At 41.0% G+C, this 18601-nt stretch overlaps 1 protein-coding gene across 3 annotated transcripts in view; it reads left to right on the forward strand.

Annotated features, from left to right (window-relative positions):
- Positions 1 to 18601, forward strand: part of CPNE8 (copine 8) — a 181406-nt gene that overhangs the window by 65813 nt on the left and 96992 nt on the right. The window contains exon 6 of one of the 3 annotated variants that reach the window (XM_084749495.1): positions 2221 to 2297. The exons of the other annotated variants lie outside the window; for them this stretch is intronic. Coding sequence (XP_084605621.1) covers positions 2221 to 2297 — 77 coding nt within the window. The remainder of the gene's footprint in view (positions 1 to 2220; positions 2298 to 18601) is intronic. 3 annotated transcript variants of the gene reach the window in all.

Genomic DNA, 18601 nt, shown 5'->3' on the forward strand with positions numbered 1-18601 from the left:
GGGTGTAGAATTGTAGAAGGGGCTGGATTTATTCCTGGAAATATCCACAACTGGGTCACAGCACCAGCATCAGAGGCAGTGAGACAGTTCATGGTGTGGTTTATTTTTATTTCCATCTCTACCTACAGCCAAGAATACCTAAAAATACCCACCGAAAGACACTAATTATTTACACATGAGTGTGCTGTAAAGCGCATAGCAGATGTGAGCCATTCAGCTAGCTAAAACACACACAATGAGCAGCAGTTTCCCACCTCGTGACTGCTGAGTAAATAGCACGTGCTGACTCTTGCGCCGTGGGTAGTGACTGGGCTGCTTGATACAGAACGTACACACTCAGAACTGCAGAACAAACCCAGGGATGCTGCAACCATGAGACAGAGTGAGGAAACTAGGAGGAATCGCATAGATTATGGTGTGACTAGTAGCTCACATGTTACTGATTTAATTAGTTGAAATTAATGATGCCCCTGTCTTTGCTGGTAGGTGTGCTCAGCTGCTGCCTTCCCCTATTTTGCTTTCTTGCACAATAGCATACAACTTTTCCTCACCCTATTTATTATTCCATCAGCCATCTCCATTTAACACGCTTTTGCACTAGCTCATTGATATAGATATTCTTAGCAAACAGTTCTAGAACTCTCCATAGAGATTTTTTTTTCTGCAGCTATTCAGCAAAGCAATGATTTTTCTAAATACCAAGCACTTGGAAGGCCAAGTATTTAGCTCTAGGAAGCTTTAGGATTGCTCAACTCTGATATTTTAAATATATATTGAAATTGACATGATATGCTAATGACTTGCAATTTAAATATGATTTAACTATTAATAAATTATAATAAGGATTGAAGTTGTTTTGCATGCTTAGAGACAGCTTTACAAAGACTTGCATTTTTCAGATAGTACAATCCTCTGTCTGGTACCAAGTTCTAGATTTAGAGTGAACGTTTGCATCTCTGGCTGCTCCTTACCTCCTCCAGCCCTACCACACACAGGGACTGTTCACCAAATCTGTTTCCCACCCCTCACTGTAACCTTGACTTGGGTCTTAGCCCTTTGCTTAATATTAGTGACTGAAGTCTCCTGAGTGCTGGTCTTTCCTGTCATGAGCCCGTGCTCCAAGCAGGAACTACATCTGTGCTCTCTGGATCCCCTGTCTTGGCTGTGTTCCTGCACTGACCAAAGTTGTCTGGTGGCTTCCGGTTGTCTGGCCAAGAGAGTCCTGAGAGATCCGGGCTCTTCCCTCCACTTTTTCCCTTCACTTGAGTTCCCGTCTTTACTCATTTCTTCACAGGCAGTCTGACCTTCCCTCTAGGATCAACAGTTCAGTCTGACGCCACAAGCCTCTCAACACTTGCTTCCTAGTCCACACAGGCTGTTCCTCCTGTTTGGACTCAAACTACTATTCCTTCACCTTACTCCACGTGGTGTAGTGAGAGATTTTACTTCTGGGCCTCGATGGCCGTTTGTGTATCCAAGTCCAACTCCTCTCACGGTCTAGTAGAAGAGGCAGCATGGCTGGACATGGTACCCTAGTTAGATTTATCTTCCGGGTCTTCAGCATGGTTCTGAGCGAGTCGCTTACTTCAGAGCCCAGTTTTATTATCTGTAAAGTGGGAGGCCAGTAGTTGTTCCCAAGTGTGAACTGGCTTTTCTTTTTCTTTTTTTTTTTTTTAACTTGAGAAGTCATTTTTTCCCCTGAAACCTTAGTGAACAACTCAACATCATACCTTGCACATTTAACAGGCAGATTTATTGACTCTTCTTTTACTGAAAACAAAACCTCACGTTGGGCGTCTGCACATCATGCTCAGGGCTTCCCTGTTGGCCCATTGAACACAGGAAGGTCCTCCCTGTGGAGATCCTGGGGATAGCACGGATCTGTGAAGCATCCAGGGTAGTCTGGAGTGGGCACTTCTCCCTGACATGCGCTCTGCTTCCTCAGTGCGTGCATCCAGACGACAGGAGAGCCCTTGGTTTCCGGTCTGTGACACTGCGGTCTCCTGACAGCTCAAGGCAACAAACTGGTTCCTTGACTACAGTGTGAAATTACATGTGAACTTGGAGGAAAGTGGCAGTGCTATAAAACTGATTCACATGGGGCTTGCTTTATTTTTCGGAACTGAGAATTTTGTATTTTAGTCATGAAAATGATGCACAAACTATCTGTTGCGCAACAGTGTGGGAACTTATGAGCTTTAATCCTCTTATCTATTTTAGGACTTTCTGGGACAAGTGTTTTGTACATTGGGGGAGATTGTTGGTTCACAGGGAAGTCGTCTGGAAAAGCCAATAGTGTAAGTACTCTTTAATTCAGACAGTGACCTGTCAACTCTGGCCTTTCTATGTGAGCAGTGTGGAACTCATGAATATATTATAGTTGCAGAGCAAAAGTGCATTTTAACATTCTTACTGGAATTTTCTCTTCCAGCAGCTAATTTTGACATTTTAATAAAGACAGTGTATCAGCTGCCATGTGTTATGCAAAAAAAAAATGTTCAAAAGATAAATTGGTGGGATATGAAAGGAAATGTTGTTTATTCCTTTTGTTTATATTGTTAGAGTTAATATTTTATGGAAAATAAAATACTTCTTTCAGTCAGGATATATGTGTAACACCTCTTTCAAACTGTTCAATAAATGTACTTTGGATTATTGAGATTTTAGTAGTTAATTGATACATTACTTTCCCTTCGGGAGATTTGAACAAATCTGTTATCTCCACATAGAGCATCAATGACAAATCAAAGAATTGATTGCTGGTAAGCCAATGAGTTTATTAAGCTTACAGAGACATGGATTGGGAGGTCCACAGAGATTGTCAGTGACTCCCAAACAGCTGAAGCAATGTGAAGTCCCACCCAAGCATTGGTGGTAGCCTAATGAATGCTGTACCAGGTCCTGTGCACCTCGCATCTCCTGAGACCGCCTGCAGCTGGAACAGCAGTGTGTGTGGTTTGTGGGGCCAGGTGAAGAGGCTGGAGTCTGACGTGAAGGTTTCATTACACTCACAGCAGTCCCTCCTTCCATGAGGGAGGGTCAACTAGCTAGACTCTGTGTCGGTGGCGCCTCTGAATTGAAAACGGCACCAGCCCTGTCAGCCCTATGTGCAACAGACGGCGTTCCACAGTTGTTTTTGCTTCTAAGAGTTGGTAAAGGAGGCAGTGTGTGATTCTGATCACTCCAATTCATTTGTCTTGTTTATGAAAATCGGGAGACCTAGGGAAAAATGTTCAACAACTGAGAACTAACCATGAGGCCCAAACTTTAGGAATATTTTTAACCCTTGTCTTCATTATTCTCAAATTCACAAAAAGAATATGTCAAAGTAATCTGTTTTTCATGAAGTTACCACACCATCTTTCTCATGTTCCTGGATCAAAGTGAACTCCGTGTGTGTGTGTGTGTGTGTGTGTGTGTGTGTGTGTGTGTGTGTCAGCGTTATACAAAATCTCTTAGCTAATAAACTCGGAGGTCTATTCACTTTAACTTCCTTTATTTACCTTGATTTCTTTATAAAGTAGCTACCAAGTATCAGTTAGAAAACTTCGTGTATCCATATTCTCCTTCAAGTGCTCTTGTCGTGAATCCATTGCTTACATCTAGCTATAGGACTTCGATACTATTAGTAAAGCGTATTTGTTCTCAGTTACTAAGTAATAAAAGCAGGTATGGAGGCTGAGGGAGGAGAACAGCCAGTGATTGAGACTAGCCTGAGGCATAATGGGCGTGTCCCAGAGTAGCCGGGCTTTAATCTGAGCTCCTGTTAACAAAAACAAAAACCACAAAACATGTCTTTGAAAGTATGTGGTAATGTAATGGTCAAAGTAAATACCACTAAGTGCCTCTACTTGTAAAGTCATGTTCTACTCAAGTGACTAGCATTCTTAAGGGTTCCTGGAATAACATGAATCTAACTTTAGTTTGTTTTTTTTTTAATCCATTATATTCTCTGCCATGTTAAAGACACCTTTAATAATTTTCAAGGGAAAGCATATACAGTAAAGTATCAAATTTTCATTTCAGATCAGAGGAATGGAAGTGATGTTTCTATAAAGTGGCAATCATATATATTTTTTTAATTAATTTTTTTCAAGTCTCTGTATAACCTTGGCTGTCCTGGACTCTCTTTGTAGAGCAGGCTGGCCTCAGACTCACAGTGATTCACCTGCCTTTGCCTCCCAAGTGTTAGGATTAAAGGCGTGTGCCACACCACCTGGATGGCAATCATATTTTTAAGTTCGTGATTTTATTTGAAAACTCTAAGTGCTCTTATTCCCTCTATAAAAGGCAATCAGAATTCTATTGTAAATTTTTTTAATATCAAAAAATTTTTGCTCAGTGAAAATTCTTTTTATTGAATTTTACACATCTTTTAAAAATTGAAATTATTATATTTGTTGTGGGTGTGTGATTGTACCCTTGGTTCAGTTGAGTCAAAATTTCCATTGAATGAGAGCAACAAATGTCAATTCATGCTAAGAGGTAACAGTGCCCAGGGTAATGATTGGAAGACAATACAGATGTAGAGAGAATTTAGTAGCTACTGAGTTGGGTTGGTTTTGCACAGTTGTCGATTGGGTTTGCTGAGTGGTGCTGAGGCTGGGCAACTAATGAGACAGAGCCTTAGGACCACTGATGTGATAAGTGTGGGTTCCAATGATTGTGTTTTTTCTCTAGGGGATTTTGAAAACTTAGACAACTTTGTTGTTTTGATGTTGTAAGCATGTGATAGAAAACAATACAGTTCACTCAAATATCTAAGTTTGCATCTATTCTTACTGAATGGTTTTCTCAGGCAAATAAGTACTTAGAAAATGTCGCAAAGTAGGCTTCTTGTCTTAGAGCAAGATTTCGAGAGTTGTTGTTTTTTTTTTTTTTTAAGAAAGTGGGCTAGGCAACCAGCACCAGTAGGAGTAGGTAGTGAAATGTAGAATTTGAATATCACAGAGACTGATCCTAAAATAAAGAAGACAAGAACTAAAGTTATAAAGCAATAGACTTTGCTGGAAGGCAGTGTCCAAAGGAGAGGGTGTGACACACTCAAGATGAACGCAATGGAAGGAAGGCAAGGGAAGTTGAGGCGCACAGTCTTGGTCAACAGAGAGTAAAGCCAATTTTGGTTAACTTGCTAGTAGAATGATAAATTCATACTGTTAGAGAAGGACCAGTTAGCACGGTCGCGTTCTGTGATCTCAACAATTGGTTCAACTTGGGTGAACAAGGGATTGAAACAGTTATAGGTGTCACAGGTCCTCTTGCTCAAAACCAGGCTGGCTTTCATGAAAAACTCCACCTGTGTAAGAGGTGTGTGTCCGGAGGACACAGGTGCACTGAAAAACAAGGTCCTTGGGCTAAGGTTGAAGTTCCGGGTCTTCCAGTAACAACGTAGCTTCTAGGCAAACTGCATTTTACTCCGTTACCTTAACCTTAAGTAAAAGTTTTCTTGTTTGAAAAAGTGAAGTGATGTTGAGAAAGCCAGGGGAACAATTTCCATGAAAGCTCTGTCGAGCCATCCGTACTGTCAAGACAGCTGGCCCCTCCACGTTTTCCCCTAGCTTCACACCCATCCTTGCTGACCCACTGACCTCATTTTTTACTCTTTTGCCATTTCCCAGGAGTCCATCTAACAGGAAACAATGGGGAGATGAAAAAAGGGGAGGGACTGTGGACAGTCCCCTTTCAGTAGAAGAGAGAATGGCTGTTGGCAAAAGGACAAAGACAAGGATATATTAATAATGAAACGTCAGAAAGATGCTTATATGATGAGAAGTTCAGCAAGCACAAACAGCCTTTAAAGCGAGCGTATCTTTTTGTGTGGTATATAAAGCTAGGATTTCCCAAGTGTGCCGTGGGTGATGAGCTTCACAGTGGAGATGACAGACTCCTAAGAAGAAGTGTGCATCTGCTCGCGACAGTCCCTCTCTCTTGGGCCACCTCCTCACGCCTTAACCAGGCAACCACTCAAAAACGGACACTTTTCAGGCTGTTGCTCAAGGTTAGGCCCAGAGATGGGGTCTGCACACTCTCCTGCTTGCAGTCAGTACCTTTGCAATTGTGTTGCTCTGGCAACCTTCTCTGCGTTGCTGAGCACACACTTCTGAAAAGCAGCACAAAGTCTCTTCCAAGGTAGAAAATACACCCACGATAAACAAAATTGATTCATCTTGACTTCCAAAATTCTTCCTGTGTCTCATATGTTACTTATCTTAAATAGCATTATCCAAATGGTTCAACATTGATTTACTAATTCATTTAGATCAGAGATTTGTTTTCTAATTAGTTTCCCATTTATAGTCTTAAGTTATTCAAAATACCCTCTTGCTCTCTTCCCTCTAGATGGCCTGGTTTATATTCTGAGAAGATGTTCAGAGGCCTCTTTCCCAGCTTCCTAATTGCAGTTGAGTTATCATTCCTTATCAGACAAGGGCTTTGAAATGAATGATAATTGTAAAATTTGAGGATTTAAAGAAGACAAAGTAGCATTCTAACGTATCCATTAGTCAAGCCTTTGACAACTAAGCCAGGTTGGTCACAAAGGCAGAAAAGGCTTCTTGTATGTAGCCACATGTCTTATTAAAGAATCATAACTTGAATTTAAACATGGGCTGTCACTTAAAGATGTGGGCTCTTGTTTTCTTATGATTGTTTTAAAAAATAGTCTCTAGGAACTAAAATAAAGAGATTTTAAAATTTACTAATTTCAAATTCTTTGCTTTCCAATCCTTTGCTTTCATTTTATTAGCAATTCAATGTTTTTATAGTTCCCTGAAAGTCCATTTTTTTAGATAGTATATATTTACCAAGTCTTTATTAGCATATATATTTTGGTGACGTGCTACTTCCTTGTCTGCAGCTTTTGCTGGATCCCTGTTGCTCCTGGCCCCTCTCTTTAGAGGTCCCACCATTATTCAGCAGCACTTCCGCTCAGCTCTGTGCTATTTTATGCTGTCAGATTGCTCCCATCTCTCTCCACAATGCTCTCAGAGCCTTCCTTCATCTACCTGTAAGGAGTTGAGCGATGGGTTCAGCAGTCTCAAAAATACTAGGGTCAGCTCTAGTTGAAGAATGATTTCTGTTGTCTTCTGTGGGGGAAGATATGGATTATGTTCCTAAAGCAATAGACTTTCTGTTTTTGTCCCTTTCAGCCAGGCACAAGTGCATCTCAGTAAAGACATGGGGCCAGAATACATAGGTCAGTGACTAGCAGCCAATCCTCCATCCAGAGAGGAATGCGGGCCCTTGTGGTAGTGTACTGATTGCCGTTTTAGCTGAAGGAAGTGAGGGGGAAAGCTCATGGAAGGCAGCAGCCTGGGGTCTAGGCAGTTGCTCTCGCGTGGAGGATAAAGGAAAGTTCTTAGAAAGGCAGATGAGCTCTAGAGAGTGCAGGGGTGGGTCTCAGGTGAATGATACTTGAAAAGCAGACTGAGGCTGTTCATTGGACACAGAAAACCTAGTTGTTGCATAGGCCTCAAGGCAGAGACAGGTGGATGCTGAGGTTCACCACCAGAAAGGCTGGGAAAACCACAAAGCTGAAGGGAGGCTGAGGGGTGGCAAAAGCAAGACAGAGGAGGCGTAATGGCACTTTAAGCTCAGCTTGTCGATGTTGGCATTATTGATCTGATGCCAGTGCAGACTCATCTATGTACTGTCTGTCAACGCCTGTGGAGGAGGAGAGGCTGACACAAGGACAGCTCGAAGGTGATTTTTGAAAACCTTACAATGAGGGAAGACCATGCTTTTATTGTACAGTTTTCAGCATATTAAAATATAGCCAGCTTTGACATATTTTGGGCTGTAAAATTATCTCAAACGTATCTGTGACTATATTATCTCATGGTCGCAGTTTGAATGAGGATGGACCTCACAGGCTCATGAATTTGAATGCGCTTGGTCCCGTTGGTGGAATTGTTTGGGAAGGATTAGGAAATGCGGCCTTGTTGGAGGAGGTGTGTCACAGGGAGTGGGGATTGAGTTTCAAAATTCCATGATACCCTCTCCCTCCCTCCTTCCCCACCCCTATCAGATCAGATTTGAGCTCTCAGCTCCTGCTCCAGTGCCTTGCCTGCCTGACTGCTGCCATGTTGCCCACCAAGATGGTCATGAACATTTTACAACCCTCTGAAACCATGAGCCCAAAAATCAGAGTCTTCTTTTTATAAATTGCCTTGGTCAGGACCTCTTACAAATAATAATAAAGTAACAAAGATGTAACCAAGATGCTGACAGTAAACTCAGCAGGTTAATTCAATATTTTTATACTCTACAATCTACTTTAGTGGTGTGTATGCTACAATAGAGTCAGAGCTGTTTAGTCTCAGCTCTTCCACTAACAGGATGCATAATATGGTGTCTTTACATTAGCACTGTCAGCCTTCCACCCCTACAGCAAGTGCCTGAGGAAACACTGGGCTCCTCTGCTGGACTTCCAATCCATAATCAATTGGCTGAATTCCTTTGGTGTGTACAAAGGCAGACAATAGTGGCAGGAACGCAGAGATGTTCACTGTATTCCTGACAAGTGAAAGAAAGAGGGGAAGGTTACCAGGCTCCACTGTCTTCCTGAAGACACACAATGATACCCTTAGTAGGTCCCACTTTCTAAATGTGCCCCCCCACCCCTGACTAGAAACCAAGACTTTTAATTAGTGGACTTTCAGCAGGCCAGATCTCAGCTGTGGCATATTATAATTGTACAGCTGTGAATCACACTAGTGACACGAACAATTAATTTGGTGTAGAGGGAAGTGTACGGCTTTTTTAAATAGAGGGTGGTGTAGCGAAGCTTTGGAGGTAATCAGAACTGGGTTCCACAATTCGTCAGGTTTGTAATTTGAACAAATTGCTTTAAATTCCTTAGCTCTAATTCCTGGGTTTTTTTTTTCTTCTTTAAAATTTTTCTTTTTTTAACGTACACATTTATATTATTACGCATATATACAATAAACTACCTATAGCAAGAAGAACCACAAAACAAGCAGGAATTATATAAATGTTACACTCATAGTGTTTTGGCTATTTGTATTTGGCAACCTTGAAGAAAGCATCCTTCCTACTTGGTGTGTCTAAACTTCTGAGTGTAAATCAATATCTATCATGTCTCATCTTTATAAACTTTTGAGACACCATAGTAATGCACTTTTAGGATAGTTATTGAGTGAAATGGCAATGCTTTATATAGTAAATTTATTTTGGAGTACACTGGGTTTCATAAACACCAAAACAATGGCTACTGTTCATACTTTTACTGTAAATATCCAGTGATTTTTTTTTAGGAGTAAACTCGAGTCACATCAGTTAATCTCTTCTCTCTATCTTCGTTTTCTCTCTCCCTTGCTTTTGTCTCTTTCTTACGTGTTAAGGTAGTAATTTAGCACATTTAGGGAAAAGGACAGTAGCAAGCCAAAGTTGATTTTATTATGTAAATTTTTTCCTAATATAAATATAAAACTACTTTGTCTGTTTTTAGTGTGTGTCTGAAAATTGGGACAATGAGATGAGTTCCACTTTTTGTTATTTTGTGTTAAGTGACCTAAATTCCTGTAGTATCAGATGGATGGATGTTCTTACACAATTGCAAGGGAAGCCGATCTCAATTCAGTGTCAGCTAAGAGCCTTTGTGTTAGTAAAGATCCCATGGCTGCAGGCATATACATATTAGTAACACTCATGTGTGACACAGTCTAAGACCATCTGGGCAGAGGGCCCATGGGAAAGACTGAGAAGTTATCGTAATCACAATACTTGGTGTGGAAGGACCTGCATACTTTGGGAAGCACCATTGTGCTTGGGGTTCTGGGCTGTGTAAGTGTAGAAAAGGGAATGAGAGATACATACAAGCATGCATTGCTTCGTTGCTCTGTGGATGTAATGTGCCCAGTGGCTTCGTGTCCCAGCTGCCTTGAACTCTGGGAAATGGTAGGCTGCAATCCCATCTGTGAGTAAAACAGATACTTTCTCCCTTAAGTCACTTTGGTCGGGGCAACAGAAGAAACCAAGACACTATTGTCAATATACTAAAAATTAATGCGTTTTAGAGGGACAATAGATGTGAGAACAACATAGGCTAAACAGAGAACTAACTAGTCCCCTTCTGAGGGAAGTGGTAAACTCTACTACCAATTTCTTATGTGTGTGCTGCAAGCTTGTAAACTTTAAATATGACAGAACTTTAATACTTAGCTTGTTACCATGTCCCCTGGAGGAGGAGACCTGGTGGCACTCAGAGGAAGGATAGCAGGATACCAAGAAGAGACTTGATACCCTATGAGCATATACAGGGGGAGGAAATCCCCTTCAGGAACAGTCATACAGGAGGGGAATAAGGGGAGAATGGGAGAGAGGGAAAAATGGGAGGATACAAGGGATGGGATAACCATTGAGATGTAACAAGAATAAATTAATAAAAAATTTTTAAAAAACTAGAAAGAGTTCCATAGATATAATTGTTTATTTTTAAAAAATCAAGGTGCTTACAGTAGGATATTCCCTGCAGCATTTGACTTGATTCTTTGTGCTAGTCAGAAATTCTAGCAGCTATTGCTAGTGCCACGCAGATGAACTCTTCCAGATGGAAAGGTGTAGAAAAGATATGGTGAGTCATGAAAAAAAATGGACAAAATAAATTTATTTCATCAAAATAGCTTTGAATGCCACCATCAGAGACAAACCATAGGGCAGTTAATCTGTTATTCTGCAGAGATGTGGCTTCTCCTTTGTTCATATGAGGCTTGCATGTACTCCTGTAGGTATTTTAATATGACAAAAATGGAGTAATGTTCACTGTCCTGAGGAAATAATAAAGTGGTGAGAGTTTTACTTCTCTGTCAGATAAAATGTGGGTTTAATAGATGTCTTAGGGATTTTTATAAAATGCTAGTTTACCTAAAAATTACTTTATTGAAAAGTTATTTTTGTTAAAAAAAAAAACTTTTAGAACCAAGAGTGAGCACAAATGAAAAGTTGATCCTGATCTTGCTAAGTTCCCCAACCTATGCATTACACGAATAGCTACAATCCCAAACTCTGTGAGTGGGAATTAGGTTAGCTTAGACTGGTGTGTGTGTGTGTAGGCTGTGTAGGCTATTTTTAATATTATGAATTTGATCATGAAGGTGGAAGAGAATTCAGGAGTTTTGTTCAAAGAGGTTCATTCACTTTGGTTTGTAAACTAATTATGAGTTGTCAACAAAAGCATAGTTCAAATGCTTGGCATTGTGTTCCTGAGGTTGCTGTTGCAGTGGTTGCTGTTGCAGTGGTAGATTGATAAAGGTTGTTGAAGACGATTTTTTAAATGACCTTTAAATTTCTTGTGTGAGTAATTGGATGGAGCCAGCATGAACGCAGGGGATTCCTGGAAGAGGAAGGTGTGTTTTGGGGCTTGCCACACTGCTCAGCAAGCTGTGGAAGCAGATGGGTCTTTCTCATTAGCCTAACCTCCTCGCATTTGAAATTTTGCTACCAATGACATGACTGAAGAAAACAAGTAAGACATAAACTGCTACATTTGGAAGACAAATTATGAGTTAATTACTACATATATTTATAGACTGAATAAATATGCCCAGCATCAACTGGCATTCATAGCATGGCTGTTACTGTTTCTACAGTGTTTGGTGATCTAAGTATGAAAACATTTCACAGACACCAGTTTCCTTAACACAGACACTCAGAACTTATTTCCTCAGTCCGCCCCCCCCCAACTTGTGATAGAACTTGAACATCTTAGATTCATTATTCAGGTAGGACCATCTTAGTTCTGTGTTTAAGCAAACTAGCAAGTGAGGAAAGATCTTTAAGGGACAATCTTGGACTGTAAATCATGCTGACCACTGATAGACGAACCTGACACTTAAGGATGATAGGAAGCAAGCCGGTAATGTAAAAATATACCAGAGAGAACAACTTCCGGTCCCCTGTTCTGAGGCAGTGGCACAATTTTATAGGGGAGAGACAGATGCCAGGTGTATAAATTGGTGATATGACCACCCCAAGGAAAGCCTCAGGGAAAGATTTGTATTATAGTTTTAGGTGAAAATACAGCCAGAGGAATCTAGACTATTCCAGAGCAGCGAGAGAAAGTAGTAGACTCAACATGGCCAACAGTCTAGACTGGGCCACGAGAAGAAAGACAAGTGAGAGAGGAAGACAAGGACACTGTGAGCCAAGGTGACCAAGAGAGGACAACTGAAATAGCACGGTTCTAAGGACAACAAGAAGCTGTGGGAGAGCGAAGCCCATGAGCCGGAAGAAGTGTAGGGTAAGAAGAGCCTGGCTGCAAGCGTGGGCACTGAAATGTGATACTGAGGGAGCCAGGAAGCTAGCATACACTTTGGTATGGTAGTGGACGCCACAGATAGCCATTTGTCCCTCTGCCAGTGATGTAGCTCCTTTGGTAGAGAGGAACCGGCTTCTCAAGCTCCAAGGAATGCTGGCTTTTGTCTAACTGCCAGGATTTGGACCTGACACCAGGATGCAATTCTCCAGAAATGTGCAAAATCTGTTTCTAGCATGCATCAGACCTTCCGCCTTTCTACACTTCCACTGTGGAATTCCTGGGGAAGTTTTTGTTTCGGGGGGTCTATTGCTTTAAGAGTCTGACAAGAAGACGCAGACCTGGTGTTAGGTTTGTTTGTTTGTTTGTTTGTTTTGTTAGTGGCCTTTGTAAGCTTAACCTTTGCTGGGGCACAGTGCCAATTCTAGGAACAGGTAGAGTCACAGGACGCCAGTGTCTGAGAATACACTCCGGTAAGTGAAAACTTTCAGTGTTCCAGAAGACCCCTTGTCTGCTTGGAGGATCGTATTGATTGTACCCTCTGGAATCACAGGAGCCGAGCAATTGGATCTTAACTCAGACTGAGTCAGCCCCACACAGGATTCCAAACACAGACAGCTGCTCAGTAAATTAGCATTTCCAAGTGCAGGCCCTTCCAATGTATGCGCTCAGTCCTTCGCGCAAATGTATTCAGTTGTGGTTTTAAAAGTAATCATGCAGTTTGAACTTGACAGCATCGGCTCCTCTGAGCATCTTGTTGAAGTCGGCTTTCCCCCCCTCCCCCTCGAGCACCGTCTTTGGATTACTTGCTTGTTTTTTTGTTTTGTTTTGTTTTGTTTTAAGGTCTCTATTGTCTTTGCTAAAGCATAAAAACCCAAGCTCTGAATAAAACAGGAAAACAGGGAAATCAGCTACAGTTCTCAATATTCTTCATCTTTTGTGAAGTAGGACACACTTGGCTCCCTGGGACAAAACAACAGCATCCTTTTAGTACGGGCTGGACCCTGAATGCCTTCCCACCCTGTTATTCCCCAAATAACAGCTGCCAAAGACCTTAAAAAGAGAACATCATACCCATTATTGTATGGACCTGTGTGTCTTATGAAGAATAATAATTCAACATATGTTTATTAAAGTAAACAATGTAGGATGATAGTCATGTTTATTTGTTATGTGTTTTTGTTGTTGTTATTAAGTCTTGTATTTTATTTTACATTCTGTGGTGCTGGGCATCAAACTTCAGACCCAGTGCATGCTGGGAAAATGCTGTACCAGTGAACCACACCTCCAATGTTTTTTCTGCACATAAAAACTTTATATTTGTTTCTCAGGGGTTGGGATTCCCATGCTCTAAGTGCAATCACTATAATATGAAGGCAGAAAATAGATTTCAATAATGTTAGCTTAATATTTTTATAAATAGGTAGGTAGTTTAGGTCATCAAAGCAACATAAATAACTTTTTAAACACTTTTCACATATGCTGTGATTGAGAATTTCCATTTTGTACTACTGTAATGGTTGCCATCTTGTCTTTTCAGTGTCAATTCTGACACTGTGTCCATAAAACAGGATCATATCTAGTTCCAATATTAAATTTGTAGGGGGAAAAATGAATTTCTTGATATATACTTTACTTCAAATTTTAAATGAATATTTACTTTCAGTTGTCCGGCATGTGATATATTTTAAAGGTGAAAATAATAATTTTCACTGGGATAACCAACTTACTATAATTTTGGAGATTAAATTTTGTTAGTAATACAGTACATTGCATACAAAGGTAAATACATCATGATTAAATTTAAATTCATCGCTTGTATAGATCGTTTATCTTTGGAAATGATGTGTTTCCCCATATAATCACGCTTCTAAGGAATACCAATACCAAGGACTTTGGTGGTCTCTGGGCCATGAGTAGGCCGTGCTGCTGCTCAGTCTCACATATTTCATATGTCACTACACATACTGAGCATCACACATTTTGTAACCTCTGTGCTCTGTCCTAAAGTGCAGACACACTGACCATAGCCACAGAACCATTTCCTTGACACTGTCCTGTACAAACCTTTACACAGTTACCACTGAGCTCACTGAAGCAGTAATTGTAACAACTTTGAATTTGCGTGTATTAGCCTCTTTAGTCACACTGGTATCAAGTTCCATGCCACTTAGTTTCTATGTATTTCAAAAAAAAAAAAAAAGTAGGAAATAGAAATTGGATTTATTCCAATTTTTCAAAACCAGAAGTAAACTCACTCATCCTCCCACCCGCCCGATTTTTCTCCATTTTGCTGGTGGCAGTACACTACAATTTTATAAAAAAGAGAAGAGACAAAGAGACAAGACATGTGCAGGCGTGGGTGACCTGTAATCAGCTCTTAGAACTGTTGCAAGCCTTTTCCTAGGAGGCAAGGCCCTCTTTTGGCTGGTGGCCTGGTGCTGGGGCCTTTGAGTCCCTTCTCAAAGCCTGGGGATCCTGCAGAAAATTTAAACAGACTAATGCTGTGTGTGTGTGTGTGTGTGTGTGTGTTTGTGTGTGTATGTGAGAGAGAGAGAGAGAGAGAGAGAGAAAGAGAGAGAGAGAGAGAGAGAGAGAGAGGGCGGGGGCGGGGGGAGATGCACATGTCAGCAGATATAAGCATCTATGTACATATGTGCAGCTAGAGAATGTCACTGTTTTATTCCATCTTTGCCTTATTCACTTGAGAAAGATTCTCTTCCTGAAACTTGAGCTACATCAGCAACCAGCAAGTTCTAGCAAGTTCCTATTTTGACAGCAGGTACAAGGCTATGCCCTGCTTTTTACACGGGTGCTGACATTTGAGCTCTGGCCTTCACACTTGACCAGGAAATACTCTGAGCCATCTCTGTGGCCTGGAAAGTTTTAACCCTGTGAGTTTCTTTGTTTTTCTGTCCTCAGTTTCATAATCCGACAGCCAGGGAGTCATAGTCACACAGCAGGAGAGGGGTGGAGTACTTGTCTGGAGTGTTGGAACCCTTACCAGGTTTAACCGAAGGCCAAGGTGACAACGTGAGGTTTACTGTATCTATGACTCACTCGGCCCCTCCTTTTTAACTTCCTTTTAGTCAGAATCTCACATTTTGTCTTTTCCCCCTGGCTCCATTCTCAATGGGGCATCATGAGCCTTATCTAGTTACGTTCTTCGTTCAAAACAGGGTCTGAGCATAAAGGATCACCAGAGCGGATCTGATGGATTTTGCCTACATCAAAGCACATCCTTACCTTAGGGGTGGAAAAAAAAAAGACAAACTAGTTTATTCTGGAGCCAAGTGAAAATGGCTGTGACCCAGGAATACAGACTCATGTCACCCCAAATTCCATGTTCCAACACGGTAACAATTTATATGGTTTTTATAGTAACCAAAGCATGTTTATAAAACATTGATGGAAACATCAGCTAGGCAGGCTACAGCTCAGGAGGGGAGATCTGTGCGAGGCCTCAACTGTTATCTGATGCCGTCCTTCGCTTTAAGGCTGGAGGAAGTTCATCTCAAAAGGACTTACCTGAGAGTCACAGGCTGTTAGGTTAGACCCTTGAGGTGGGTCCGGAATGGAATGTCTATGAAGGGACCTGAAGTGAGCTGGAGATCACTTGGTTCAAGGCCTGAAATACCCCGTCTCTGTAATCACTGGGGTTCTGATCAGTTAGTTCATCAGTTGTTGAATCCCTCAGTTTCACGGCCACCGGGCCATGGCTGTCATGATCACTTCTCACTATTCTGTTATAAATCTTTTCTTTTTTTTCATTGCACATCTTGTACACTTCTCACTCATTCTTAGCCTCAGAGAAAATTATTCTGTAACAAGCATTAGCTCCTACTATTACTTGTATTTGCACTGTCACATGGTGCTAAGAGCTTTTCATGCATTAAGCAGTGTAGACTTCTGTATCCGATGGTTATTTTACAAGTTCACCGCATGTATTCATCACACAGTATTCTGTCACAGAACGACACTTCTGACAAGCACGTAATATACACTGAGCATGTATGTCCTCCTCACAGTGCATTTGATCATCAGATAATGTGAGTAGGGCCATAGATAATTCAGTGTTGCGCATTAAGTGAAAAAGAAGAGTGAGTTTCCCACTTCAACCCTACATTACTCAGAATTAACATTTCCAACTTCGATCCTACATCTGGAACCAACAGACCACTGTAAGCAATACATGTGGACACACACTAAAACTATAATGTACTGAACATCTGGTCTGTATGTTGTTTGATTTGGTTTGGCCTTTATTGCTTGACAGTACTGACTGAGGATTTGCACTTGGGTCCCTGCACATGCTAAGCAAGCCCTTACCGTTGAGAAGAATATCCTATTCCACACCATGATTAATATACATGTGATATTTAAATTTACATACTCACTTTGATTCATTAAGTGTAGAAACCGAGTTTCAAAGTGGCTAGGTAGCTTGCTCAAGGTAACAGTCAGTTGATTTAAACTGAGTTGCTTAAATAACAAGTCATAATATATAAATATATTTCACTTGATCATATATTAGATATACATTAGTGATGAGTTTTTATTTCAAGTAGTTTGTGAGAACTACCGATATATGAAGCTTAGTGTATTTATTTCATTGCTGTGTCCACTTAATGAATTATAAATATATTTATAAAATATATAGGCAATGGGCCTTTTTTTTACCTTTCCCCCTCTGCATTGTGGTGTAAATAATCTATCTTATAATTCATAAACAGATTAATATTCAGTTAGTAGACATTCAGTAGTCTATTTTTAATGTATGAGCAATGCCACAAAATTACCACATGCCTCATTTTATGCATGGAGAATTTTGTCTTGTGACTTTTTCAGTATGGTGTTATATCCAAAGCTTTGTGTGCACTATAGAGGATGTATGTAGTATACTTGTAACATGCATGTAGCAACTATATAGTATGCGTGTACTATGCATTAGCGTCTATATAGCATGAATTTATTATGTGTTTAACATGTGTGGAGTGTGTGTAGCATATGTGAAGCATGAAATGGAGGGTCTTGACTCCTGTGACTTTTGTGGTGTGGTAGCACACTCGTGGTGATGATGCTTTCTGTGTAGTGAGGGGTAATTTGCACAGGGAGATGACGTCACAATACGTTGCTGAGTGTAGGTTACTCACCACAATGTAGTCACCTCAGTGCACTGAATACCATCATATGGATCCTTGAACACGGACGAGAAACAAAAAAAGACAAAGTCAGAGTTGCACAGTTAGGAGGTCAGCTATTCTAGGCATGAGGGCAGCACCCATCCTGCAGGCCTGCCTGGCTGCTTCGGCTATGAGGAACTATAAGCAGAACGCCTACCCAACCCCATTGAAAATTTCATCTACAGAACTGTTCAACAGCAGAGGCTATTTTAACTCTTCATGTTAATGGTAATTCATTAGAAAAGCAACAGGAAGCTAAAGCATATTTTGCCAGCTGGAAGTGGGGGTTATTATAATAAGTTAGTTGCTTGGTAGTAGATATCTTTAAGGCTAGGAGTATGTGAAGAATGGGAGGATTTTTAAAGAGCAACAGCAGCAACAAAACCCTTGGGTTGTTTTGAACAGATGTGGTGAGTTGAGACACATTCTGCTCAAACAATCGGAGGTGCGCAGGAAAGGCTCAACGTCAGGCAAGCATGGGCAAGGAAGAAGGCTGAAGGTGTGGCCCAGCCCCTGAGATGCAACTTCATTGTGATGGAGACAACACACTAAGAAGCCACACAAAATGTTCCCGGAGGACACTCACTCTAGGCCACTCAGTTATCTCAGTCGGAGCCAAAACATAAATATGACTCATCCAGGAAGAATCTGGGCAGGAACCTCGTGCCTGTGACATAGCATGAGTCACCAAGGTCAGAAGGTCAGAAGGAAATTCACGGCCTACAAGTGAGATGCAGGTACCCTTCTAAGTCTTGCAGGCAAGACAAAGGTGCAGCCTCTTGCTGTACTGCATAGATAAGAAAGAATGACCCAGTGACGGAGCTGTGAGCCAGCCCCTAGGACTCAGGTATACTTATGTTTGAGTTTTCATACAGAACATCGGTACAGACCTTTTTACAGACTATAGTCAACATTTCCAGAGAGATAGATATTTGCTCTCCCTTCATGCTGAATATTGAAACCTTGTTATTCATAATAGACAGCAAAACAAGTAATTAGAACAATCAGTTGTGGTGCCATAGGCTGACAATCCCAGCACTTGAGAAATAGAGGTAGGAAGACAGGAGTTTAAGGACTCTCACAGGTACATAGTGGGGTTGAGGCTAAACCTAACACTTCCTCAAAAACCAAGGAGAAAGGAAAA

This window comes from Acomys minous (assembly GCF_964271855.1).
Source record: "Acomys minous genome assembly, chromosome: 12".
NCBI lineage: Eukaryota > Metazoa > Chordata > Mammalia > Rodentia > Muridae > Acomys > Acomys minous.